General features: G+C 37.3%; 2 protein-coding genes across 23 annotated transcripts in view; both read right to left on the minus strand.

The window, feature by feature from the left end:
• Positions 1–18: 18 nt before the first annotated feature.
• Positions 19–1,788, minus strand: LOC732887 (ADP-ribosylation factor-like 6 interacting protein). The gene is given in 3 exon segments (NM_001046888.1): positions 19–783; positions 1,060–1,431; positions 1,598–1,788. Coding segments are annotated over 3 exon segments (597 nt in total). The 5' UTR covers positions 1,631–1,788; the 3' UTR covers positions 19–591.
• Positions 1,789–4,286: 2,498 nt separating this feature from the next.
• Positions 4,287–26,406, minus strand: part of LOC101746775 (inositol hexakisphosphate and diphosphoinositol-pentakisphosphate kinase) — a 32,967-nt gene continuing 10,847 nt past the window's right edge. For 4 of the 22 annotated variants that reach the window (XM_038013562.2, XM_038013558.2, XM_062670380.1 and 1 more), the window contains exons 11-29: positions 24,737–24,877; positions 24,205–24,436; positions 22,960–23,168; positions 21,962–22,188; positions 20,737–20,873; positions 19,659–19,773; positions 19,054–19,181; positions 17,933–18,047; positions 17,095–17,172; positions 16,306–16,409; positions 15,640–15,745; positions 15,047–15,134; positions 13,515–13,586; positions 12,340–12,711; positions 11,589–11,759; positions 10,763–10,895; positions 9,814–9,926; positions 6,723–6,826; positions 4,287–6,237 (exon numbers count right to left, since the gene is read on the minus strand). In XM_038013562.2, the coding sequence (XP_037869490.1) occupies positions 5,641–6,237; positions 6,723–6,826; positions 9,814–9,926; positions 10,763–10,895; positions 11,589–11,759; positions 12,340–12,711; positions 13,515–13,586; positions 15,047–15,134; positions 15,640–15,745; positions 16,306–16,409; positions 17,095–17,172; positions 17,933–18,047; positions 19,054–19,181; positions 19,659–19,773; positions 20,737–20,873; positions 21,962–22,188; positions 22,960–23,168; positions 24,205–24,436; positions 24,737–24,877 (3,242 nt within the window). In that variant the 3' untranslated portion in view covers positions 4,287–5,640. The remainder of the gene's footprint in view (positions 6,238–6,722; positions 6,827–9,813; positions 9,927–10,762; positions 10,896–11,588; positions 11,760–12,339; positions 12,712–13,514; positions 13,587–15,046; positions 15,135–15,639; positions 15,746–16,305; positions 16,410–17,094; positions 17,173–17,932; positions 18,048–19,053; positions 19,182–19,658; positions 19,774–20,736; positions 20,874–21,961; positions 22,189–22,959; positions 23,169–24,204; positions 24,437–24,736; positions 24,878–26,406) is intronic. The other 18 variants (XM_038013569.2, XM_038013566.2, XM_062670379.1 and 15 more) reach the window with 12 other exon arrangements.

A 26,406-nucleotide genomic window follows, 5' to 3' on the forward strand; every position in this document is an offset into this window, starting at 1 on the left:
TGAAAACAAAGTTCTTTTATTAAGACTACTAAACTTATTTATTTCTTATAAACGCCCAACAAGTTATAAACTGCATAAACTCAAGTAATAATTTGCAATAAAATTCAAGCGATGTATTTCAAGGCAATTTAGTTTATGTCTAAAGCATGAATTCATTTTTACTAAAACTTCATTCTAATTCATGGAATTCTTATAGTTTTAATTTAGTAGCCTATACATTTGAAGTTTGTAAAAATTTGTCCACAGTAAAATTACACATCACAAATTTAAAGAGATCACACAATATATAGTTTAGTTGGTTAGTCATTATTTGTAGTTATATAACAAACATATAGGTATACATAAAATGAAAACCTATTCAAACACAAACCTTACAGTTAAAACTTATTCAAATAAATATAAAACCTTTTAGACTTCAAATTGAACAAACACTTAGTGTAACAGCCTTTCAACACAACATATAAACATGAAACAGCTTTTGGTTTTGACTATAAAAAAATAATATCACATTCTTTTACTTAAATTTAAAGCTCGTTAAATAAAGCCAAGCTTGACTAAGTACACGGATGAAACATATTCAAATACATCATGTTACTCTGACTTAAGAAATGGAATTTTAGGTGCCATGTTCACTACAGAAAAAAAACTATTGAAAATCCCACTGCGCTGTATGCCAGGCCAAAGCAGTACTACTGTTGACAATAAATACAACAGGAAAATGTTGTTAATAGAAGAGGATATCCAAGCTACAGTACACAATGTACTGATGGAGATAGTGTAATACTGAAAAAGAAAGACATTTATTAAACTGTGATATTTCCTTTTGTTTAGTTTAGTTTTTTAAATTGAGTTACACACAACATCCGTCTAGTGGAGTTATCAACAAGAGCTCAGAGTGTAGCTCAGCTTATTATATACCAAACCATATACCACTGCTAGCCTTGAGATGTGAAGATAAAGTCTGTTTTGAATTGTATTATTGGCTGTGCTATTCCTTTCCTCTTGATTATTTTTAGTTTAGGTTAATTATAAATAAAATTACACTAAACATTTAATTACCATAAATGGGCTGGTATCTCGTAGGGAATAGAATGAATGGATGTAAATCACCAATTTATTGTAGCTTATTACAATGCTTCTACAAATTTCTTCAAATGTCTTCTCGTGTTGTCCTGTCCAAGAACTAGATCCATAAAGCTGGTTGCATATAACTGGTACCATAAAATCAACAAAATTAAGAATGAGACCCACAATAGCAATTGAAGCTAGAGTATTGAGATCTAATAACCAAATGAGAAGATACATAATTGTCATTGAGCCCACAATGGCACAAGGATGCCATTGTTGTTCCCACAATATTACAGACTTCAGAGAGAGTAAGGCTACACGCCAACCTTCTAAAGTTCGCTTTACTTTTCGCACTTGCTGTTCCTGAAATAAAGCAAATTACCCTCATTTAGACAGTTTATAGATGAAAACCTTGCATAATTATTATAGACTTTAGGTTTAAATATTCAATTTCCTTCCACTCTTCTTTTAATGTTAAAAAAGCTATTTTGTCCATTGCTGAATTTTAGTGAAATGATTCATGGCTTACCTGATCTTGGACTGTACTAGATTTCTCTCCCATTTTTGCGATAAAGTTGTCGTCCTTAATTAACTGTTCTTGTCACTCTTATTAAAAACTTAATAAGCAATGCAATTCGATTTCTTTTTTCATAAATTACAAGGAAATTATTCGAAGTTTGTAGGTAACCAAAAAGAGAAGATTTTACCAGCCACCCATAGAGCTCTCAAATTTTTTTTATAGACAATGTTGCCAACTTTATTTTTACGAATCCACAAATTGTTGTATCGAAACCCACTAGAAACTGTAGAAACCACTAAATTTAGCGAACCCTCAAACCACCAGAAAAACACTAACATATTTTGCTAGACAGACGTGAAGTACTAAAATAATAATACATTAAAGACAATCGTAAGAATCGGATTCATCTACGATTTCTGTTTTTGCAGAATAAATTTCTTTGGTTCCAATTTTGAAGTGAAAACTTCTTTAGAATCGTTGTGATTTCAAACCGGATGCAACGGAAAAAACGACAGGTAAGAGACACAAATACAAAAATGTGTAGGATGAATGAGACAGAAATATACATACTATTTAATACAGCGCCATCTGTGAGATTTTTTAATACTAACGTGTGTATGAAAGCTCTTGTAGTGAATTTTAATTTAGGATTATACGTGAAATTAAAATATCAATTCACAGAGGGCGCTACCTTACAATTATTTACTAATGACAAAATTTTACATATACTTAAGACGTTTAGGATAATTGTATTTTAATTTTGGAAGGTTTCACTTCTACCACGTGTGAATTGCACACATTTTGTTTTTTTTTGTACTATGCCAAATAGGTAGTATGCAGTTATCGCAGTATTTTCCTTTATATTTTGTGTATTTTTTCAACTAAGTAAATGGATTTGACGCTACTGCTCAAATGTCGAAACATCTTTTTGCTTTTTCTTAAAATACAACATCAGGTCAAATCTATATTTATTGTTTGAATATTTTTCATGAGCTTCAAGTTTTCGGGCAACTTGTTTTTCAGTTCACGAATCAAATTTAAAACGGACAGGTTTTTTTTAGCTTAATATGGTGGACGAGATAACGGCCCTCCTGTTTAAGTGGAAACTGGAACCTATAGACGTCTATAATGTAAAGGCGCCACCCACCTCGGGACATGAGTTGTCAGGTCTCAGTTTTACCATTATAACGGCTGCCCCCGTTAACCCTTCAAACCGAAACGTATTACTGCTTCACGACAGAAATAGACGGGGTGGTGGTACCTACCCGTGCGGACTCATAAGACGTCCTAACACCAGTAATTACGCACATTATAATTTTGCGGGTTTCATTTTTATTACACGGTGTTATTCCTTCACTGTGGAAGTCAGTCATGAACAATTGATAAGGACGTATCTCAATAGAAAAATTAGAACCCGCCTGCGGGATTCGAACATCATTGTATCGCTCGACACGAATGAACCGGGCGCGCGTCTTACGACGAATTCAAATTTTTCTGAATGTATTAATGTTCCGTATTGCTAACGTTTTAGTAGGATGACAGCGTACGCAGAGATTCGCTAGTAGCAAGTGGAGATATCGTTCTATATATGGATCTCGAAGGAGGCTTTTCGTTTAATTCAGTTAACCAGGAAAACACAGTTAAAAGTGCCGGAGGCAGAATGAGAGTGCTTCTTTCAGGGCAGTGGAAAAAAATGTCGAGGACAGCTCAGAAACCGTTGTAGACGGTAGAGTTTTACTCTTAAAAGGTTAAGGTATATAGAAGACATCGTTCTGAAGCTAAATGTTCGTATGGCTTGCAATAAATTCTAAATTCAAATAGTCATTAGTATTTTGTCTTCACTACACATGTATATTTTTCATTAACATAGACACGATTAAAATAGGAATAATTATGGAATACGAGTTCCGTCACGTTAGCAATTTCGCACATGTACGATGTGAACACTACAAACGAACGCATGATCTCATTATTATTGATTCGAGCGCTTCTGGCATGAAATTTTTTATAAAAAAATTAACCTCGTGGTCGTCCGAAAACTAAAGTTAAAAACGATGAGAGGCCATAATGGAAGCGGAAGATACCTACTCAATTTACCGCTAAGTTAACAGCGGCTTTCAACGTTAGCATCAAAACAAACACTTTTTCTTGTTTCTTTCTGTGTTTCTGTTTCTTTTTTCTCATACCTATTCTAGTGACCTCGAGGGGTCATACTAGATTCACCGAAAGAGTAGGTGAGCGCACGGGGCTCTAAACAGAAGACGTTGCAACACTAGCCCTAGCAAGAGCAGTGCTTTGCAGAATCTACCACCGGATCGGAAACGCGACCCACTGAGAAGATCTGACGAGAAACTCAGTGGGCTGTGCCTTACCACTGCGGTGGCAGAGATGCATCGGTACCATGGGTGCATATTAGAATAAATAGAAACTAAAAACATTACTACAACTTTCTGTATACTAAACAGCAATTTTGTAGGTAAAAACCTAATACTTCAAATACTTGATTACTTGTAATTTGAAACGTAATAAATAATCCAAAATTAGAACCTAGAGTATTTGAACTGAAAACAAAAGGTACTGGAATGTAAGCATTATTATTTTCACGAGCGCTCCCAATTCTTTGTTGGAAAAATATTTACATTAAACTGGTTACAATTATATATATTTTGGGGTGTTAAAAATATGAAATGCAAAAGAATTAAAGTGTAATAAAATTTTATTTATGAAACTAACGTTTTATATACAAATTAATTAATATACTTCAATTGAACTGATTATAAATAAGTTTTCTTCGTGATTGATGATGCCACTGTTTGTATGATGCCATTTAGGGTAATAATTAAATTTTGCTTTGTATATGTATGCAATGTATGCAAATGTTTAATTTACTTATAACAAAAAAAAACAATTTAATGAAAAACTATTAGTGTAACTATCATCAAAATTAATATGCTAGGTACGCCATGGAAAACTTTTTGCATTAAAAGGGGAAATTAAACAATTAGCAGTTTCAGTTAAATACAAATTATAAATGTTCTGAAGAAATTATTTGTGTCCCCCAAAAAGTTCTAAGATACACTTTAAAGCTATTAAAAATGGTTTTGCATTGATACTTTCTGTTGCTATAAAATGTATGAGGCGCATGTGATCATTGAGGTCATTAAATATTAACTTCAATAATGTGATTCATACAACTACCTTGCAATTAAAATACGTCAAATTTCCTTATTTCCGAACTTCTATAGTTTTTTTTTTCATGGGCACGATACATTATTCGTTAATTTACTGTAAGATTATAAAATAATTCAGTCAAGAGGTTAACTTTGACTGCAATAATATCTGTCTGTAATAGTGTCAATTTGAAACATGAATACTTAGTTTAAATATAATATAAAAAAACACAATTTATCATATTGAAAACATTTCGAATTCTATTTTTTTCTCGTTAGTTTATATAAAAAAAGAAAGGAGGTTGAAATAAATAAAATTGATAATAATTATTCATGATCTACTATTGCAATTTAAATAGGACGTCTTATACACTATACATAGTAACAAAAATTGCACTAATGACTTATTTTCTTTAACTTTATTAAATTCAGAATTTAAAAAAAAAAACGATACAATAGATTTTAAATGATAAAATAAAAATAAATTACTGTTAAAATGTCTTCCTTCATGTTGTACGTAACATTTCAGTAAATTTTATTTATACACGAACTACCTCGGTCCGTTTACTGACTTATGACGTCACAAAAGAATGGAGTAAATTTCAAGGATTTCTATACTTTTTACTCTGTGACCATACACATACCTCATAGTATGGAGGGTAGAGGTAAGGAGAACCATCTCAGTATATTGAAAAGTGTCCACTGAAGGGCAGCAAATTAAGATGGCGCCATAGTACCAAGTGGAAATATTTTAAAAACAGCGCCATAAGCTAACTTCATTTTTGATAGGCAAACATACATTTATTTAATGTTACTATTAGAAGTAGAGGAATCTAAGCTACAACAAAGACATTTCTACCTACCGAAACTACTCATATGAAATCAAATTTCAGCAACTTTGAAACCCGGTTTAATGTTAGCGTTGTTGGCTTTCGTCACCAACGGCTGTGATACATCCTTTTTGCACAGGGCCGAGTTGTCGGTGGACTTGCTCTCACTTGAGTCGCTCGGCCTAAGCAAGTCTTCGGTTACCAGAGTCATCGTGAATCTAGTTCCCGAGACGTTGGACTGTGCATTCGCGTTACTCTTCTGTGCGCTACTGTCGCTGTATCTACGGCTACCGTTATTTAAGAGTTCATTATTCTTGTTACCTCCGCCGGTTTCTATAATTTGTAAATTCAACGGATCTAAATTAGAATGACAGGGGGTTTCGTCTTTGTTTAACTTTTGTTTGGGTTCTGTTTCGAGATTAAAGTTCTTACTGCTGGATGGCACGTCTTTGAATAAGCTCTCCTTGGTTTGTTGGAAATTTAAACCGTAGAAATCTGAAGCTTTGCTTGTTGATGGCTGGTATATGTCGGGCTTCAGTGTGGACGCCCCAGCGAAGGAATGAGGGCTGAGATCGTTCTTTATAATCTTCAAACTGGAGCTGTACGCGTCAATGGACAGAGTCTCTTCGTCGTCTTCTCCTTCTGCACTCTGTGAACGTATTGTCAATAATTATAATTGACTGGAAAGTTAATATCATATATTTTTTAAATAAATAAAGTTTTATTTATTTATTGCTTAGATGGGTAGCCGAGCTCACAGCCCACCTGGTGTTAAGTGGTTACCAAAGCCCATTGGCATCTACAACGTAAATGCCGCCACCCACCTTGTGATAATAGTTCTAAGGTCTCAGTTTTTACAGGACAACGACTGCCCCGCCCTTCAAACCGAAATGCATTACTGCTTTACGGCAGAAATAGGCAGGGTGGTGGTACCTACCACATATCAAGAATTGAGTTTGACAATAAAACGCGGTAGACATGATTGTATTTCTGACGTTGTCCATAAGCGGATGTGACCCTCAGCAACCAAAGACGTAAGCTCAATCAATACATCAATGAGCCATGATTAAATCTCGCCATTATACGGTCAATGATAAGCCAATAATTTAGAAACAATGTTTGAATTACGCGAACCATTAGATCGTGATCAGTGATCGAGCCGGCCGTCGCCTCGTTGCTGTTGAATTCCAGCTCCGAAGCGTTCGACACCGGAGTCAAGTCGCCGCTAATAGAAGAACCTATAAACAATCATAAAATATTTTTTTTAAATCATAAAATACATAAAATCACACACTGGGTGTTAGGAGACCGCTTCCGAAAAGTAGGACAGACGATAGTACTAATGACACCTTTGACGATGGAGTTATTTAGACAAACATTGTAAACTAGCTGACCCGGCAGGCTTCGTAGTGCCTCAATCGATAAATATAAGACCTAAGCTTTTGTATAAAATAAACTTAAAAAAAACAAAAGGAGTCCGTCCGACGGGGGACTCGTCAAAGGAAAAACAACATTGCTATTTTTATTTAATTACGAGCATTTTCATATTTATCTACCTTTTAAACTTTCTCTGGACTTCCACAAATAATTTAAGACCTAAATTAGCCAAATCAATTCAGCCGTTCTCGAGTTTTAGCGAGACTAACGAACAGGAATTCATTTTTATATATAGAGATAAGTATATTATGTGCGATCGCGGGAGTCTGCGCCCGTGCGTTCGTTGATCCGAGCATCAGCAGTTTTTGATTTAGTATTTCATTGCTGGTTTTTTAGTAAGTAATGTATTTTTTATGAAACTATCGTTTCATTTAGCTGCACTAACACGATGGAGCGTAAATAATGCTAATAATACGTTTTAAAAATATGATTTTTTTTGTTAATCAGGATCGATTTTTTTTCCGTCCCATTTTTTTTTTATGTTTGGAGGATTACTGGTGGCCCGGAAGCCTTTCCAGTTTCACCAGGACAGGTGGGCGAGCAAAGGCTCAGCCAGGAGGGGTGGGATTTGCTAACAGCTACCCGAGCGCCTCCGAAGGAGACCTAACAGCTCAAGAGTAGCTGCTTCGCGAATGAATCTACTACCGGATCGGAATCGCGACCCGCTGAGAAGATCCGGCGAGAAACTCAGGGAGCTGGCGTCCCATTATCAAAGGTGTCATTAGTACAATCGTCTGTTTTCGTTTTCGGAAGCTTTCTCATAACACCCATTTTATGACAGTAATAAAATTAAATCATAATGTTCATTGGACTAATAATAATTAGAACAACAAAAAATCTCAATCAAATTTAAAATTAATAATAATAAACTTTACAGTTCTTGCTATTCGTGAAATCGACGTGGTTTACTCGCGATTGAACGTGTGCGAGTATATGGCGGTAATGTGCGTGATAGATGAAGCGAATAAGAGCCATCGCTCTGATCGCTTGTACAGAATCTAAAAAGTACTGTCAGCATGCTAAAAGCATAAGGTTTTGTTAAAGCAAGGTAAAATATTTTTATATTGATTTATTTAAACCTTTTATTCATTTGTTATTTCTTTCCAGATTGGAATAGACAGAAGGCGTCGTTACGACCTGTAGTTTCATAAGAACGGAAAATATTAAATATTTTACCAATGAACCTTGCATCAACCCTAATATCTAGATTCCAAGTTTTATTTTGTACAATGAATTTCAATTTCAGATTCTTTTCTTTCTCTCTCTCTCTCTCACACACACACACTCTTTGACACATTTAAAGCACTGTTTACAAAAGCAAATCTCGTTAGACTTCGTGAATTGCAAGAACGTGCAATATTTGTTTTAAACATAAAAAATCATTACCCTGTAATAATAACTTCGTAATGTACCTATGTACAATATTTAGAAAATTCGTGGACAAGCCTTCGGACCAAAAATATGCTTGAGCCATGCTTTCATGCGAACTTTTAAACAAAATGGCGTGCAACTTATGATGGGATTTTTATTTGCTAAGTACCATTCGCGCAATCTCATGTTAAGAGTTCATGATGATGTTAGATTCAACGTTACTATAAATGTAGGCTTTTTTTAAATTATTATTTTTCTAAGTAAAAGAAGCTACTCTGATTTGCCATATACAGAATAGCTTGTACACTTGTGATACGTACAGGATAATTATTATCCACGATTAGACAAAGTAACCAACGTCTTGTCGAAATAATAGTGTGCAATAAGTCAATAGGCTGTACGGGTTCTATATTTTTTATATTTCGATCCAACACAACTCGTCGTTTATTTGGGCCCAAATAAAGTCAATTATAGAGCAAAATAACATGTAATATCAGATTACTTTAGATTAGATTAATCTAATACACAGACTAGTCTACCCTGGGTTGTGATTGGTACTTTATTATGACGTGACGTTAATAAATTACAGAATATTTTTTCGATTTCAAGTGTAAATTAACTAATTAACATATTGATAACATATTAATTAATTAACATATTTAATTTGAAACAAATTATACTAAGAACTTTTATTATTGTATTGTTTTAAATTTGAAATTGTTTTGTTGTTGGTGCCCGGTTCCCCAGTGGATAAGCGTTAAAATTTGCTTATTTACAATGACTACGACGATTTGTAAACAATTCTCATTTGGTTCAGGAGCCACGAAGCAAACTTGCGTGTTCGCAATTTTACTGAAAAATTCTGAAAACTTATACTCGTAAATTGGTTACATATTTCTGGTAATGAAATGTGAATAAATTAATTATCGAATTATTTCCAATTGAACACTTTATATATTTGGTGTTTAATCAATAAATACCAATCGTAGTAAAAAAAAATCGGTAAATAAAACTTATTAAAAAATATGGAAATATTCTTCAATGGATTATTATTTTATGGCACTACTTTTAGATAACATGAAAGAATCGAAAAAACTTTATAATGCCACCCCCGATTTTCTATAAAGGACATTATTTTATCATTGGCACTGGCGATTTGTGTAATCTACTATAGGTTTATACAATGGCAACACAGCGGCCTCATTGCGCACTCTGTTCTCCCCCCACTATGAAGGCGGCAAGAGAATCCAATATTTCGGTATCTATTTGTCTCACTTTGATGATGATAACATTCGAGGTCGAAAGTTGTTCTTTTTTTTTCTTTTTTTCCTGAGCTGATAGCCTTAAGAGGCTATGTCAGCGTAACCGGACGAAAGTTGTTCTTTGTTGATGCAATGTGTGAGTGGTGTGGGTGTACCTGCAGTAGGGGCGTGCGAGAGGGCGCGCAGGGCGGGCTCGAGCGCGCAGAGTGCGGCGACCTCCCCCTCCCACTGAGGGAGCTTGCTCGACACATTTTTACTCCAATTGCTACTGGAATCCACAACGTTTTAATGCACCAGCCGTCGGCCGGCATTTGGACTGTGTGTTTGAAGTGAATATTTCCGCAAAAACGTTTATCCTTCAACTACATATGAATTTCTGTTTGTTTTGAGTTCCCTACCACGGCTGCTATTTCATAGAATGCACATTCTTATCTCAAAATTCGTTTCCGCATTTAATTATACGAAATAGTTGTTTAAATTGTTCATTATTGACTAAATTGTAGTAGCTGATAACAAAAGCCGAAACAGTGATAAGAAAGACCATTGCCGCTAAATCTACAATCTCAATCGCGCGTCAATCATTAAAACTATCGAGCTATTTCAAAACAAGTCATTTTTTAGATTTAAGATTTTTCCGATTTCATTAAATATCTCTTATTTAATATGGATTTTAAAATTGCTGTTTAATTTAAAAATTGTTGCAAATTGCTGTATCAGTAAGGTCTTTTCAAATTTCCGTCTCGAATTTCAAACGTGTTTGCGGATTAGGGAATGACAAGCTAAACAAAGCGCACATATTTTTACAAAACCCCTAATGATAATGGCGAAATAAAACATGACGATCAACATACTAGTTCGATATTTACAGGATGAAGAAAAAAAAACTGCCAAATAAAACCAAGCATTTTTAGCAATTTCGATGGAGTGAAGAAGAAGTGAATCAAATGTCTAATTGATCAACTATGTGAACATTTACAGTCGACTTTATGATCAAGACTACTCTTCTAGAATATTCTAGTTACTTCCAGTAGTGAAGTTTGAATCAGCTAAACTCTATACAATTATTAAAACTTCAGATAAGCATTTACATAATATATGCGATACCTTTCCGAAGAGTTCTTGTTTTCTGAATTTGTAGCGTAGTTTGAGTTAGGTGAGGATGGCCCAGCAGAGGAGAGGCCGCTAGGCAATTCTCCCGAGGAAGACATCAGCGACGAAGGCCCACTCCAACCGACACCTGATGTAACATACCACTTATTTCAGGTATCGGAACAAGAACTGAACTAGACATTTATATAATATACAGATTGAAGACTTTTCCAATGGCCTAAAAGATAAGACGCCCGATAAATTCGTATCTAGCGACGCATCAGTGTTCGAATCCCGCAGGTGGGTACCAATTTCTCTATTGCATTACGTACTTAACAAAAAATGTTCACGATTCACTTCCACGGTGAAGGAATAACATCGTGTAATAAAAATCAAACTCGCAAAAATATAATTTGCGTAATTACTGGTGGTAGGACCTGTTGTGAGTCCCCACGTGTAGGTACCACCGCCCTGCCTATTTCAGCCGTGAAGCAGTAATTCGTTTCGGTTTGAAGGTTGGGGTAGCCGTTGTAACTATACTGAGAGCTTAGAACTTATATCTCAAGGTGGGTGGCGCATTTACGCTGTAGATGTCTATGGGCTCCAGTAACCACTTAATACCAGGTGGGCTGTGAGCTCGTCTAACCATCCAAGCGATAAAAAAAAGTCTCAAATTAATCATTTTCATTTCATTTCACTTCATAAAAATAAGGATACTTGAAATTAAAATAAGACTTGACCTAAAGGTCTTAGTTACCAGGTCATAAAATCCCTTTAAAAAAATGTGTGGTGGAAATTAGCACCAACTCGTTCACCCATCCAAGTAATAAAGTATACAGACTGTTGGTTGGTGAAGGCGGCTTGACCCGCGGCGGCGGCGGCGGCGGCTGCAGCAGCACGGGCGCCGCCGTCACCCGCTCCAGGAAGGCGTCGAGCTGGCGCAGCGACAGCGCGTTGTGCAGCGTCTCCAGCGGACGGATCGCGGGCACGCCGCCGAAACCTTCCAGCGCCGCTGACGTCACACACGCGGGTCGTCAATTCACAACTTACAGAATAATCATGTGCGCCGACAACTTTCGCTTAAATAACGTACACATATCGTCTTCTCCCATTAAAACTGTACAATTTCTAAACATACTAATTTTACAGGAGAGTGTTTTAAAGGTTTAAAATGTGACATTTTTAATATTAACCATCTTTACAACATTATTTTTTTACTTTTTACCAGTTACATATCTGTCTTTTAAAGTAAGATAAAATTATTTATTAATTTTGTATTAACAAAATTAGTATTAAGTATTGTCACTACTATTAAGTATTGAAAACATAGGTAAGCTAAAAAAAAAACTAAATCATGCTCTTTTGACAATATTTATGAGAAAAATACTGGTGATAATACCAAATGATTCCGCATATTATAATAACTCAATTTCGAATATTTTAAGAAATTGTACATTTTGAATGCGACAAGACGATATTATATTATTGCCACATGATTGGCCAAGTTTTGCCTACGAAAATACCGCTAATTACAATTTATTTATTATGATATATTTCATTCGAAAGAAATATCTACTATTGCGTATCCTTACCATTTGCAGCAGACGTGGAGGGTATCATAACGCGGAGATTAGGGGCAGAGCTGGATCCGGAGATGACTGCCGTACTGAAGAGTCCCGCGCCTAGTTTGCCGCGCGCTCCGAGTCCCAGCATCTTGAGGTAGCTCATCTGGCCGGCGATGCTGTGCCGCTGGCGCCGCCCTGCGGCCCACACGCTACAGCCCTCCAGCCGCGGCCACGAGCTCCCACGAGCCCCGAACGTGATGGCGGACAAGGGAAGCTCGTTAGTCGAGGATTCGACGCCCTCCACGTTAATGAGAGGAGTGACCGGCTCGCCCGGGCTCGGACTGGAGCTCGAGCCGCGCCGGGAGGGCGTCGTCAACGTTAGTGCGGGTGGCCGACATTCTGTCGACGTTGGGGGGACACGGGGACGGGACGTTACGTGAAATGCGAGCGAATGTTAGCACACGGGATGAAAGAAACAAAAACATATTAGTTATATAGAAAGAAAGAAAAATAAATAAAATAAATATATAGGTAGATAGTGTGCTCCCAAGCGTACTGGTGGGACAAGTGGTGGTGGCGAGCTCGCGACATCGACATCGCACTGCTGTATCGCTCTTATCGAGTCGTGTTGCAATTTGACGAGAGTCACTCGGCTCTAGGCACGTAACGCAACCCTCTACATCTCGGGAGTACTCGCGCGTTCACGGCGAGCGTGATCGCGGGAGTAGACGCGCGACTGCGAGTTACGTTCACGGTCATACTTATATGCTACGGTGTTAACGTGAGTGGTCCGCACAGCATAGCATGCACCGCGCAAACAATAGTCAAACGCGCACACACACACCGAGACGCACGGACGAAGCGCAACACACACAAGATCGCCGGCCAGAGTGAGCTCGACGACACGAGTCCGCCGCGACGGTCACTACAAACTCAAATCAACAAATCAACACACGTATTGACTCCACAATGAATGCATTAAAAATGAACGATATTTGATGCACTCACCTGAAATACAACACAAGTTTTCTCATTCCCATACGAATACGTCGTACCTGCCGAACCAAGCGTGTACTTCTTACCTTTAACTATTTAGATGCTGATCAGCAGACACGTAGTAACTAGACGCACAGTCCCCCGCCCGCTACGACACAACACCGTGTAGACAGTGAGATGGAATGCTAGAAGCGCCGAGTACTGACCTTGTCTGTCGACGACCTGCACGCCCTGGTAGCGGAGACAGCCGCTGGACCGCATCTCGCCCAGCTCCGACACTGTTTCATCGAGTCATACAAACGCTTTTCCTACTATATTATTACGGCAAAATCTTTCTTTCAATTAGATCTCTTTTAAATCTAATTGAAGACATGATTGGATGAAAGGGTTAAGTACCATTTTTAAGATTTTTTAGTTTTTACATTGAATGAAAGTGTTATGTGCCTATAAACCAAATTAGACCTTAAAACTCCGGGTTAAAGGCTATTTTTAGAAATTGCATGTGATGAAGTTATTTATGTACGAAGAAAAAATACAAGTAAAAAAGTTTGTTGCCCGTTTTCTCAAAATTAACAAATTATATCCCCTTCATCCATTCATGTTTTCAATTATATGAAAGAAGTCCAATTTTCCTGTATATATACATATATTTGATCACACAAACTCTGCATGCACTAAAGCAGTCTTATTAGATACGAAGGCTCGTCTTATGAACTACAGGCAAAGCCGTACATTGCGGCAATGCTTACTAAAGAGGACTTTTCGATTGTCGTTCGAAGAATTATATTAAATTTAAAATTATACCCTAACCTAATTACCAATAATAATAAAATATATTAATAATACTAATACCGATCCTACTTACTGAACCAAATAAAACAAAAAAGCAGCTCTAATAAATAAAAAATGAAAACTAAAATAATAACTAATGGTTATTATTTTCAAAATGTTTTTTTTTACACCTGAGACATTATATTTGTCTCGTTTTAAATTTAAAATGTATCTATTTGTCTCTGTCTGTTTCCCCTATTACATCTTCGAAACCACGCAACCGATTTGGATACGTTCTTCGATAATAGCAAAGGCGATTTACGAGGAAGGTTTGAGTTTGTAACTTCCAGTTAATGTACAAAATGGCTGAACTATAACGGTGCTGCCAGAACATTGCTGCAAGTTGCCGTTTTCGTCCACTGCCTTTCCTAGCTTTGGGCAAATCGAGAAAGTCTACGCGGGCGGAAAGCTACATGACATGTTTAATAGTCTGTGACCGTTAATGTAATAGTGATATTCGTTGTTTTATTCTAATAGCCGCATCCTCATTAATTTATTATATCTGAATCTTTTAACAACAATCGAACTTAACATGCGTCACAATACAAACAATCCAGAAGATAATAAATAACTATGGCAATACTCTATAAAAATGCTTAAAAAAAGGAAGGAAAAAATCGTAATAAATATATTATGTTGAACTTTTATAATATATTATGTAAAGGTGCTATTTTTATTTTCAATTGATTTGGTAGTCTCCGTGAGAACCACTTTCTAGCCCTCTGTAGGGTTTAGTGCAGAACGTAGACGCATATTGTTTTCCAGCGCACGCTAGACTTCTAACACATGCTATTCACAACGTGCGCCCAGTCTAAAGCTTTCGTTATAAATCCTGGGGTCGTGTTAGAAAACATTATTCAGACTTACGTATTCAGAGCACGCGGCCTTCCTTCAAGAAGCTACTTACCGTTGTCATGGCTCTGCTTGTGTTGGTCGTAGCTTCGGGCCCGCGGCGGATGCTCTTCAGACGTTTCTTTAGACGATTGCTGATCGATCTGCAATCCCCGATAAACAATATGCCCGTGATACTGTCATATATAATAACCAAATTAAAATATTATAATTTATCATTATATCGAGGAGTCAAAGACTGATTGTATGTAATGAAAGATGCGTTTTATTTGGTACTAGCATCAACAGTTCGATGTATTTAATTGAACTTCAATTAAACTTACTCCATTCAAATAGCTGAAGAAGTTTTTTTGTTATGATATTTTTTCCAAAGTTTTTCAAGTTGTAAAAATGTCACTTAAGCCAAATACCCTTTCACCTCTCGATATCAGTAGGAATAGTAGCTATTCCTAATCGAGGTGAGGGTGGTATCGATACACGATAAACACTTACAAACAGATATATTAATATATTAAAAACAGTATGTATAAAAACAATTTAATATTAAAATGAAGTGATAGTGCAGTTTCATTAAAATTAAAATGAGACTTGACCTAAAGGTGTTAGTTACCAGGTCATAAAATCCGTTTAAAAAAAGTATCGACGCACCTGTGCCGCGGCGTCGTCGTCGGTGAGCGTGCGCACCCGCAGCTCGTGGTTGAGGCGCGCCGCCAGCGAGGACGCCTCGTGTCCGCTTACAGTGTGATGTAAATTACTGATCAATAAAACACACAATCAAAACAACTACTTTGATAAAACCAGTTTACGGAACCGAGACATTTAACAAACATTCGGTGGTGTAGTAGATGGCGCCTCTAACTGCTGGGCCGATGGTCGTGGTTTCTGTTCCCGTGTGGCAAACATTCCAGTGATGGACAGGTTTGATTGCTCTGTGTCTGGGTGTTTAATATAAGTGTATGTATAAAACATATAAACATGCATATCAATCACTGATTCCCATAGCACAGGGAATCCTAGTTTGGGTTTAGACGTCGTGTGTAACCTTTCCCCCCATTTATTAACAAAATGTGCATACCACCTCGACATAATTTCAGTTTGGCTACTTTTTATCATATAAAGATAAATATGGGATTTCTAAATAACATTTGAAAGTGGAATTTGATCAAGTGCGACATTGATCACGTGGAATAATGTAAAAAATTAAATTAATTTTTTTTAAATACCGTGATGCGAAATGTTGTAATTTTTTTTTTTCGAACCATCGGTGATGTGATGTGTATCGTATTCAAAACTGAGTCGGAGTAGTGTCCTTACCATATCGGTATGGGATCGGACGCCTTCAGCATGGTGGTGCGTCTCGGCGAGAAGGCGCTGTCGAAGTCGTCCGCCGCGTCCTGTAACGTATCGTCATGCATCACCTACCGGGGAAGCGAGAAAATTCAACCGTTAATTTATATACTGTATTCTATTTTATCCTTTATCCCTGAGAGCGTATAGCCTGAAATAGATAAAATTAATAAAACCAATCAAACAAACGATCTATAAATATGTCCTTATCCTTTATATATCCTTTTAGTTTTAGTAGCTAATAACAAAAAATGTGTGCATACTTTTTTTTCAATATTTTAATTTCATAAAGTTAGAGAATGTGATACATTAAATGATGAAACTAACGATAAATATTGAGGTATCAGTGAATCCGGTCGAATTTTGATATTAAAAAAAATGGTACTATCTCAAGCTACTGCATCTTTCTTATAGCTAGATTGTCTAAGAACTTAATGTGAGGTTCAAATCAAAACTATACATTTGAACTATAAGAGCAAACTTATAGCCCGTCGTTATGTTTTAATAATATTTTTTTCATTAATGATTAATTAAAAAATTAAAAATTAAAACTAGGGAGAGGAAGAAGTAGACCTAAGAAGAAATGGATGGATTGTGTGGAAGACGTTATGTGTAAGAGGGGAGTGAGCGAAGAAATGGTATATGATAGAGAAGCATGGAAGGAGAAAATATGTTGCGCCGACCCCAAATGACTGGGAGAGGGGCAAGAGAATGATGACGATGTAATAAATAATTAAAAATAAACATATTACGAACAGGTTGTAGAGTTTCTTGACTGGCTGTGTTGTCATCTTCCCCTTCCTCTTCGATGCATTTCACCTCGTCCGATGAACTCTGCTCACAACATTCAAACATTAAATCTCAGTCAACCCACTTTAGAAACGAAACACGTTCATAACCCTTTTAGTGCTGAGCTTACTTTCACATATTTGGCATAAATTGTTACGGAATTTATGAAAAAAAGTACTTTATATTTTTTAAACATAAAAGTCTATGTTAAATAACTTTAAGTGTTTATTTATAAATGTTATTTTATCTTAATAAAAACGTTACATATGCGCGCGCTAAGACACGTCCGAACAGGTCGATACCTAATACCTATAATCAAACTGCGCAATAATGTGTATTCCGACGCTCCGCACATTATACGCATCATAAAGACTGCAACTATCGTTGGTTCGCGCTCAAGGGGCTAATATATGTTATTGAACGACATCTAGGATGAATGAACAACATCATACCATAAAATTGAAATATGTGAATTTTCTAAATGAATTAGTTCGCATGGTGAGCAGTATCACGATCCTTCCTATTTTTGCCGCTACGCTGTCACGCGATTCGGTTTGAGCGCTGAGTCAGTCGCTATATAAAATAATTAAGACTTCAACCTTTTGTCTTTTGCTTAGGTAGCTAGCGCTGACGATAACCACTCACAACCAGGTGGGTTGCATGGTCATCAGCCTACAAGTGCAATATAAAAATTTGTCTAAAGGTGTCAGGCGGCATTCACATTATGATATCCGTAGGCTGCGCTTAGGGTGTTAGTGGCCTGAGTTAGTCCACTTAACTATATTAGTACTAAAAGTCTGCATACCGAGTTATTAGTAGTGGAATGATTCCGGCTGTGTGGTCGGAAGCCGGGGCCGGGCGGCAGGTTCTTCTGCACGCAGCAGTTCACGCCGGGACTGAAGTGGAGCTCCACGTGGAATCTGTTCAATCAATATTCTCATCATTATCCCAGATCAACCCTAAAAGGGAAGATATATAAGACCTTAAAAACGCCTACCGTCTTGTATGGATCAGCTTGTTGGACAACAAAAGTGGCGGATGAAAGGCAATTGCATGCAGCAGAGATGCGAATGTTGCGATGGATGTGTGGAGTAACGAGAATGGATAGAATACGGAATGAATATGTTAAAGGAAGTCTGAAAATGGCACCAAAGAAGCTGAGTAGTGCGCGTTTGGGATGGTATGGATATGTGATGTGACGAAATGAAAATGAAGTTGGTAAGAGAGTGTTAACTATGAATGTGGAAGGATATAGAGGAAGAGGTAGACCTAAGAAGAAATGGATGGATTGCGTGAAAGACGATATGAGTAAGAGGGGAGTGAGCGAAGAAATGGTATATGATAGAGGAGTATGGAAGGAGAAAACAATAATGATGATGATGATGATATCCCAGATCAATCCGAAGCCTCAGGATGTAGCTCCCTTAAGGTGGACAAAATGTACTATTATAGTATTTTCGTTCGGTCCGTAATTAACTTCTCCCACCCGCTTCGCCTCGATACGGCTAGAGACGGGTTGTTGTGGCTCCGATTCGATTTGCCATATGCTCGCATACATTCAGTTGTATATAGATCTCTCTTAATTATAACTAGGCGAGTCGACATTTAAGAGTTTTTAGCAAATTTTCTCAAAAGTAAATCTTCATAATGAATAGACCCCGAGCGCTATGATATGTCCTTCTTATAACGAGGCTCTTGCAGAGTCGTCAGGGAGATGGTTTCGAGTCGAGTTTTGACTCCCTGCAGAGGGCAATGATTGTACTAAAAACTAACTCACAGAACGAAATGAACAGTTGAACCATTTTAAGGAACCAATTCACTTTACGAAACAAGATTTTGTGAACAAATTCCTGAACGATTTTGTCAAAGTGTTCATAGTTTCTACTTAAAGTATTTACTAATGTAAGCCTTGTAAGTTATTATTACCTTTCTTCTGAAAACGGATCTTTGGTGGGATCTTCGTAGAGCATAACGACAATCTGCGACATGTAGTTCAATTCCGACACCATCGAAACGTACTCCATCGCACGACGCCATTGCTCATCTTTCATCACCTACAAATGTCATAACATGAATTTCTCTAGTTCTACCAAAATCACTTCTAGAGCCGAAGCAACAGAGTTCTATTTTGAGAGGACGGATAGATAACCATTGTTTTTTTTTTGAACTCTTTGAGCGCGAGCCGACGCTTGATCTATTAAAGCGTCGGAATACCGACTATTTGATTATAGGGATATACATATTAGTTATCGAACTGTACGGGCGAGTCTTAGCACGCACATGTATAACGTTTTTAATAAGTTAATAACATGAATTTAGCCTTGACTTCTGTATTTTTTGTTAATTAAAAAAATATATAAGGTACTTTTTTCAGTTCATTAGCAATTTCTGCAAATTACATGAAAATAAGCTCAGCACTAAAGGGGTTAATCATTTCCGTTGTGCTGTCCATGTGTTCCGTATCTTTTAAAATCAGTAGGGGCGTGAGCTCGAATACAAGGCCAATACAAAAAGAAGTATTAGTGACTCACATCCAGCAGGCCTCCGAACCTCAGTACGGTGAGCAGGGAGTGCACGTGGCTCTCGCTGGTGAAGTACAGTCGCGTGCGCACGTGGCGGCCCGGGCTCGACACGCCGTGACTGTACCTGCACATACAAACGTAGTTTTAATCCCATTCTAATCAAAAAGAAAGAGGAACTTCTCAATTCGGTGCGCACATTTTTGACTCTTAAGCCTAGAATTCGCATCGAGTTCTTTAAATCATGTTTTAAATTTAAGGTGATTATTTTAAGAATCTTGTAAACATCACGTCATAGATATTCAAAACAAGTTTCCAACTTTGTTAATTTACCGATTTAGATTTAAACGTGAAATAATAGCTAATTAACCGCTTAGCATCTGTGAAAAAGCATAGGTCTAGAAAAACAAAATTAAATCTTTGGACGCTGCATTTTACGAAGAACTCTCAGTAAATACCCACTATTTTACTAAATATGTTAATTCACACCATCTTGTTCAACATTGATAGTGTCGTCTAATTTGAACTCATTTAATTCTTTCCTATTTTATGACTTTAGGCTTTGTTTGAAATATTTGGTTCTACGGGCAACGGCCCGTTTGTCTGATCAAGGTACGAAAGAAGTACAAAACATCTTTGCTGTTCATTTTGTCATCTATGAATGTAGCTTCTTAACAGCTATAGAGAGTAAAGGTAAGGAGTTTCATCTTGTGTAGGGGACAAGTTGAAAAATTGCCAACCTGTAAACATCAAGTTATCGTTGGAAGACTCACCGAAATAGCGCTAGTGTGAGAAGTGGAAATGGTATGAATATAACAATTTTAAACAGAGTGGAGTGTGGTGAATTTTGTAAAAACTTTCCACTTGCTATTATGGCGCCACCTTAATTAGCTCCTTTTTAACGGATACTTTTTTATACAGTGAGATTATGCCCTTACTTCTATTCTCTATAGTAAGAAAATATCAAATATGGCAATTTGGAAAAAAGCACGTGGAATAAGTTATAAATAAAGATAAACATCAAAAATACTTTAAAAGATTCCTTCATTATTTCGTTTTTTAGCTTTGTATCAAATAATTCCAAACTTACCTAGGATTTAATCTATTAACAGTCTCTTCGCCGGATTCTTCTATATTTCTTTGCAAATCTGCTCTTATTTTTTTCAACAATGGCGTACATATCCCTTGACCAATTGTTAACTTTTCTTGCATCGTCAAACCATATTCCTAAAATATAAATATAATATATATATGTGGAAAAATAAAACTTTTTGTTTTACTATTATTTTGATGTCTGAATAGATTTGTAAGTATTTTTAAAAAGCGGTAACATTTTGCTTGTCCGCTCGTTGCCGATGATTAGAGCTGTCAGCGTTATAAAAAAGTGGAGGTAGTCCAAAATAAAGTTTGGTTATGGTGTGATATGTGTGTTTTGTTTTAAATAATTTTAAAAGTAAAAGTGCGATAAACGATGGAATTTCGGCATATCCCACATATATCCACATAGGTATATGGTGCTCACATTTTATTTTTATCTTACCACTTCCGACTTTTCGAGTAATTTATGGTTTTCGTGTTAGACGACAACGGTACGATATATATTATGCTCTGCGTCTTTCGAATGTTCCCAACATAATCACAACTGCATTTACGGCTTAACAATAAACTGATCAGGATAACTTTTAAGTCGAAAATGTAAACAGTAAACGCAAAATCAAATCGTAAAAGTAGCAAAATTATAATTTGCGTAATTACTGGTGGTAGGACCTCTTGTGAGTCCGCGCGGGTAGATACCACCGCCCTGCCTATTTCTGCCGTGAAGCATTAATGCGTTTCGGTTTGAAGAGTGGGGCAGCCGTTGTAACTATACTTGAGACCTTAGAACTTATATCTCAAGGTGGGTGGCGCATTTACGTTGTAGATATCTATGGGCTCTAGTAACCACTTAACATCAGGTGGGCTGTGAGCTCGTCCAGCTATCTAAGCAATAAAAAACAAAAAAAAAGTTTTAATTATTTAACGGCCGTCTTCTGTAGTGGTAAGTGACATGGTCACTACACAAGGGGGTCGCGGGTTCGAATCCCGCCAAGGGAGTATATCTGTATGATAAATATAAAATATCTTTTCCAGGGTTATGGATGTATATTAAATATATGTATATGTGTATAATAAAAATATTACATTTATTTCCGTTATCTGGTACCTGTAACACAAGTTCTTTACGAACTTACCATGGGACCAGTTAACGTGGCGTGATTGTTAGTAAATATTTATTATTTATTTATAATAATAGGATATCCTTGGTGGTCGGGTACCTGCGGTATGACGATGTCCGCCAAATATTTAGCATATATGTAAAGCTCCTCGGCGCAGTCGAACTGCAGCGTGTGCTGGTTGTGCTGGAGGTCGTACTTGATGCAGTCGTATATGTCGGGGATCTTCGAAATATCGTAAGTTTTGTTTTTCGTGCAGAAATCCTTTTCTATTTTACCCCAGCGTCGACCCATCAGCTCCCAGGTCTCGCCGTGGTATAGAATAGTGTCTGAAATTAACAATGTCATACATTTTTAGCTATCTATATATTTTGAAAAATAAAAACGGTGTCTTATACCGCTAATTTAATTTCATTTAATATACTAAAAGTATTTATGAGGCGCTTTGTATCATTTGCGCCAACAATTTTATTAGGTTAATAACTATATGAGCAATTTTAGCAAATAGAGATCACACCAGTTTTACGCCACGTTTATGTTTTAGATGACGTTGTAATTTGTATGACAACTTAACTCCAATAACAACTTAACACCAAGAGGTATATAAAAACGGTATAAGGTAAAACTTCAAAAGTATTTTCTTGCCTCTAATATTATATGTCCAATATATTTTTCTAATTTTTTCGCTTTTTCCCTTTTATCGTTTTTCAAATTACCCCAGCTAAAAAGTTTTCACTTTTAAAACCAGATTATTTGACGCTTGGTAATATCCACGATTTTGAATTTTGAATTCCCGATTTTTAACGGTGTTGCCATGAAATTACTGTTGAACCGCGAAGTAATTAAATCAATTAAAGACATGAGTGGATTAAGGGGATATGATACAATTTGTTAGTTTTGAGAAAACGGACAACAAACTTTTGTTACTTGTACTTTTTCTTTGTACACAACTCCTTCTACATATTCAATTTCTAAAATTTATAGGCACATAACACCTTCATTCAATGTAAAAACTCAAAAATCTTAAAAATTGTACTTAACCCCTTCATCCACTCATGTCTTCGATTATGTCTAGTTCGAGGCCCGTGCCCGGGCGGTACCTTTGGTCTTGGGGTCGTCCCGCTTGGCGAGCACGATGCGCAGCAGGTGGTGTATGAGCGCGTGCACGTGCGCGCAGCACCGCGCCGGGTTCTTCACGAACTCCATAGCCGTGGAGATGCTGAGCGAGCCGCACGGGTTGATGCGCCACCGGTCCTCGTCCGTGAAGTCGCGGTCCACCTGCATCGCCTCGTGCAGCCGAGCCTTCGCCCTGGACAACAAACGTGACTCTATCACGCGCTCAACTCAAATATTGGCTCTGGTATTTTTTTACATACTCCCTCCTCCAACAAATATGGCAAAAAAACACATAAAATCGTACTTTTTTACTTAGACGACGACGAGCTAACACCCATCTGGTGTTCAGTGGTTACCAAAGCCTATAGACATCAAAAATGTACAATCGGTAGACAGCGGCTTGGCTCTGCTCCTGGCATAACTGAAGTCCATGAGCGACGGTAACCACTCACCATCAGGTGGGCCGTGCGCTCGTCTGCCTACAAGGGCAATAAAAAAAATCGTCAACCACTTTAAGACAAGTGCTCAGTTTTATAGTATAATATCGGCTCCCCACTCTTCAAACCGTTACGTATCACTACTTCATGGCCGGAATAGGTAGGGTAGTGGTACCTTATGGTCCTATCTTTTAGCCCACGACAACTTCATTAATGATTATTGTCACTTAGTAAAAGCGAAATTCAGATATTCACAAAATCGTGAGAGTGCGACAGGGATAGAGAGATGTTCTGTATGCACCCGCTCTTGAGACATCATTGTATAAAAAAAAATTGTATAGTTTTCAAGAAAAGATCTCCTTTTAATGGTATTTGGTAATACATATAACCCATTCAAAATTGAGAAAATACTATCAAAATTGGATAGAAAACAAAACAATTTCAATAAATCATTTAGTGTGTAATCATTCATACATTTAGCGTATGTTTCATAAAGGACATGTCCGGTGCGTTCGTATGGAAAGATGAGATATTTCCGAAATTCGAATTCTGAAGTTTTCTATAGAAATACGTATCTAACGTATCCTTGAACGGTAGCGGACCAGCGACATGGTCATTTCGGCCGCGGAGCCGTTGTATTATAACAAAATTGAGAAGTTCGACTCCGTATTAACAGAACGGTAAAGGTCGCCAAATGATTGATACCTAAAAACCTAACAAAGTACGACATCACTTTCAATGAAACTAAATTCAAAAAATATCAAGTGTTTCTGTAACGGTAGACAAACTCACATGTTTTGAACCTTCGAAGAGTCGCAGTCGTTGTCTAACAGCCCGTTGGTGTTGGCCGACTTCACCATCTGCACGAGGATCGGCGTGAGTTCTCCCTCGAGCGCCAACAGTCCCTTCGCGAAGGCGGCGGCGGTCATTTGCACGCGCCCCTCGTCGGACGCATAAATCTTGAGGTCGTGACGGAAAGTCGAATGGAGACGCAGAAGGCCGAGACCTTGGGTGCCGGCTTCACCTGTGCGTCGTAAGCCGAACTTATAAAGAGTAAATTAAAACATTACCTAAGTTAAACGGTTAGTCGTAAGGGAGTTAAAAAGTTATAGATACTAGTAATAATACAATATTAGTAATTTAGTCCACACACGTGTTAGTCAAAGGTCGAGTGGAAGCGACTCACGAGATTTGTCGGAAACGGTCGAACCTAAACGGAAAAGTTTTTTTTTTTTTTTTAAAGGTATCACATCGCACATTAGACAGCGGCGAGGGCTACATAGTACAGACGGTAATATAGATGTAGAGGTGGAGTGTGTGTAACCTGGTATATGGCGCCCCTGTCCGCCGGGGTACATACAGCGAAACATCCGTCCGAGCTCCTCGGCCTGGATGCGGCCGGCCGGCGTCAGCTCGCCGCCCCACTTCAGGATCAGCACCAGCGACGGCTCGCCCGCGCACCCTACTGCCCACACATACACCATCAAACCTAATCAGCTACACCCTACCGACATCAAAACCGAAGTGATCTCTTAAATATATGTTTCGTTAAAGTAAGTTCAGAAAGTCGTCGTGGCCTAAAGGATAAGACGTCCGGGGCATTCGTGTTGAGCGATGCACCGGCGTTCGAATCTCAAGCTGGTACCAATTTTTCTAATGAAATACGTACTCAACAAATGTTCACGATTGACTTCAACGGTGAAGGAATAACATCGTGTAATAAAAATCAAACCCGCAAAATTATAATTTGCGTAATTACTGGTGGTAGAAACTCTTGAGTCCGCGCGGGTAGGTACCACCACCCAGCCTATTTCTACCGTGAAGCAGTAATGCGTTTCGGCTTGAAGGGTGGGGCAGCCGTTGAAACTATACTGAGACCTTAGAACTTATATCTCAAGGTGGGTGGCGCATTTATGTTGTAAATGGCTATGGGCTCCAGTAACCACTTAACACCATGTGGGCTGTGAGCTCGTCCACCCAACTAAGCAACAACAAAAAAATAACTATTTTAGGTAAGCAGCGACCTCCCTGAGTCGCAGGCATCCTTGTGCAATAGCGACCACTCACAATCTGTTTTTACTCATTGCTTATAGAAGCAGATTGGTTCTGATAAATTACAAATAGTTTTATTTCACAGGTTTTAAGTGATTACCGGATTATAGATTCACACTTAGAGACATGGAATTGAAGTCTTATTTCGAGGTACCTCATGTTTCCGATAACACTATTAATCTACAAACGCGAATACTTTAATGGTATGCGACAGAGAACGTAAAAATAAATGAAATTATGAAAAAAAAATCTTAATGTGAAAACTCAAGTGAGTGCAAAAATTGACAGTTTTGTCGCATAAAGCTATCGATTTCAAAAAGCCCGCTACAAAAAATGCTATGGATGTATCATAGATTCGTCTCCTCGTTACACATTCAAGTTATTAAAATAAATTAAAGTGTATTTTTACTTGTTTACTTCCTACGTGCAACAATTTAATATTCAAAGCAAACGTTTTGTTATTTGTTTGGCAACACTCAAACACATTATGCATGTTAGAATCAACATTTACTGACAAGTCACGTTTTTCACGGAAACAATTAGAATGTCTAGATCAGTGATTCTCAACCTTTTTTTTTGTTGCGGCACATATTTAACGATTTCAAAATAAACTAAAATATACTATATATTTTTTTTGTGGATTTAAATATATATTCATGTTTAAAATATTTTTCTTTTAAAATGATATAATTTAATAATATTAACATTATTATATATTCGCAAAATTTGGCGGCACCACTTTTGAAATTTGGCGGCACACAAAAGTGCCGCGGAACAGTGGTTGAGAATCACTGGTCTAGATGAAGTAGCGTGCAAAAGGTAACCACCTCATTTATATGTGAGGTTTAACGTTTTGTATTAACAATGTCAACTCAAAACCCAAACTAATTATTGATTTCAAATTCAACTATAATTTCGAATGATAGAAATTCGCTTCAAATA

Source organism: Bombyx mori, chromosome 10, assembly GCF_030269925.1.
Source record: "Bombyx mori chromosome 10, ASM3026992v2".
NCBI classification, from domain to species: Eukaryota; Metazoa; Arthropoda; class Insecta; order Lepidoptera; family Bombycidae; genus Bombyx; species Bombyx mori.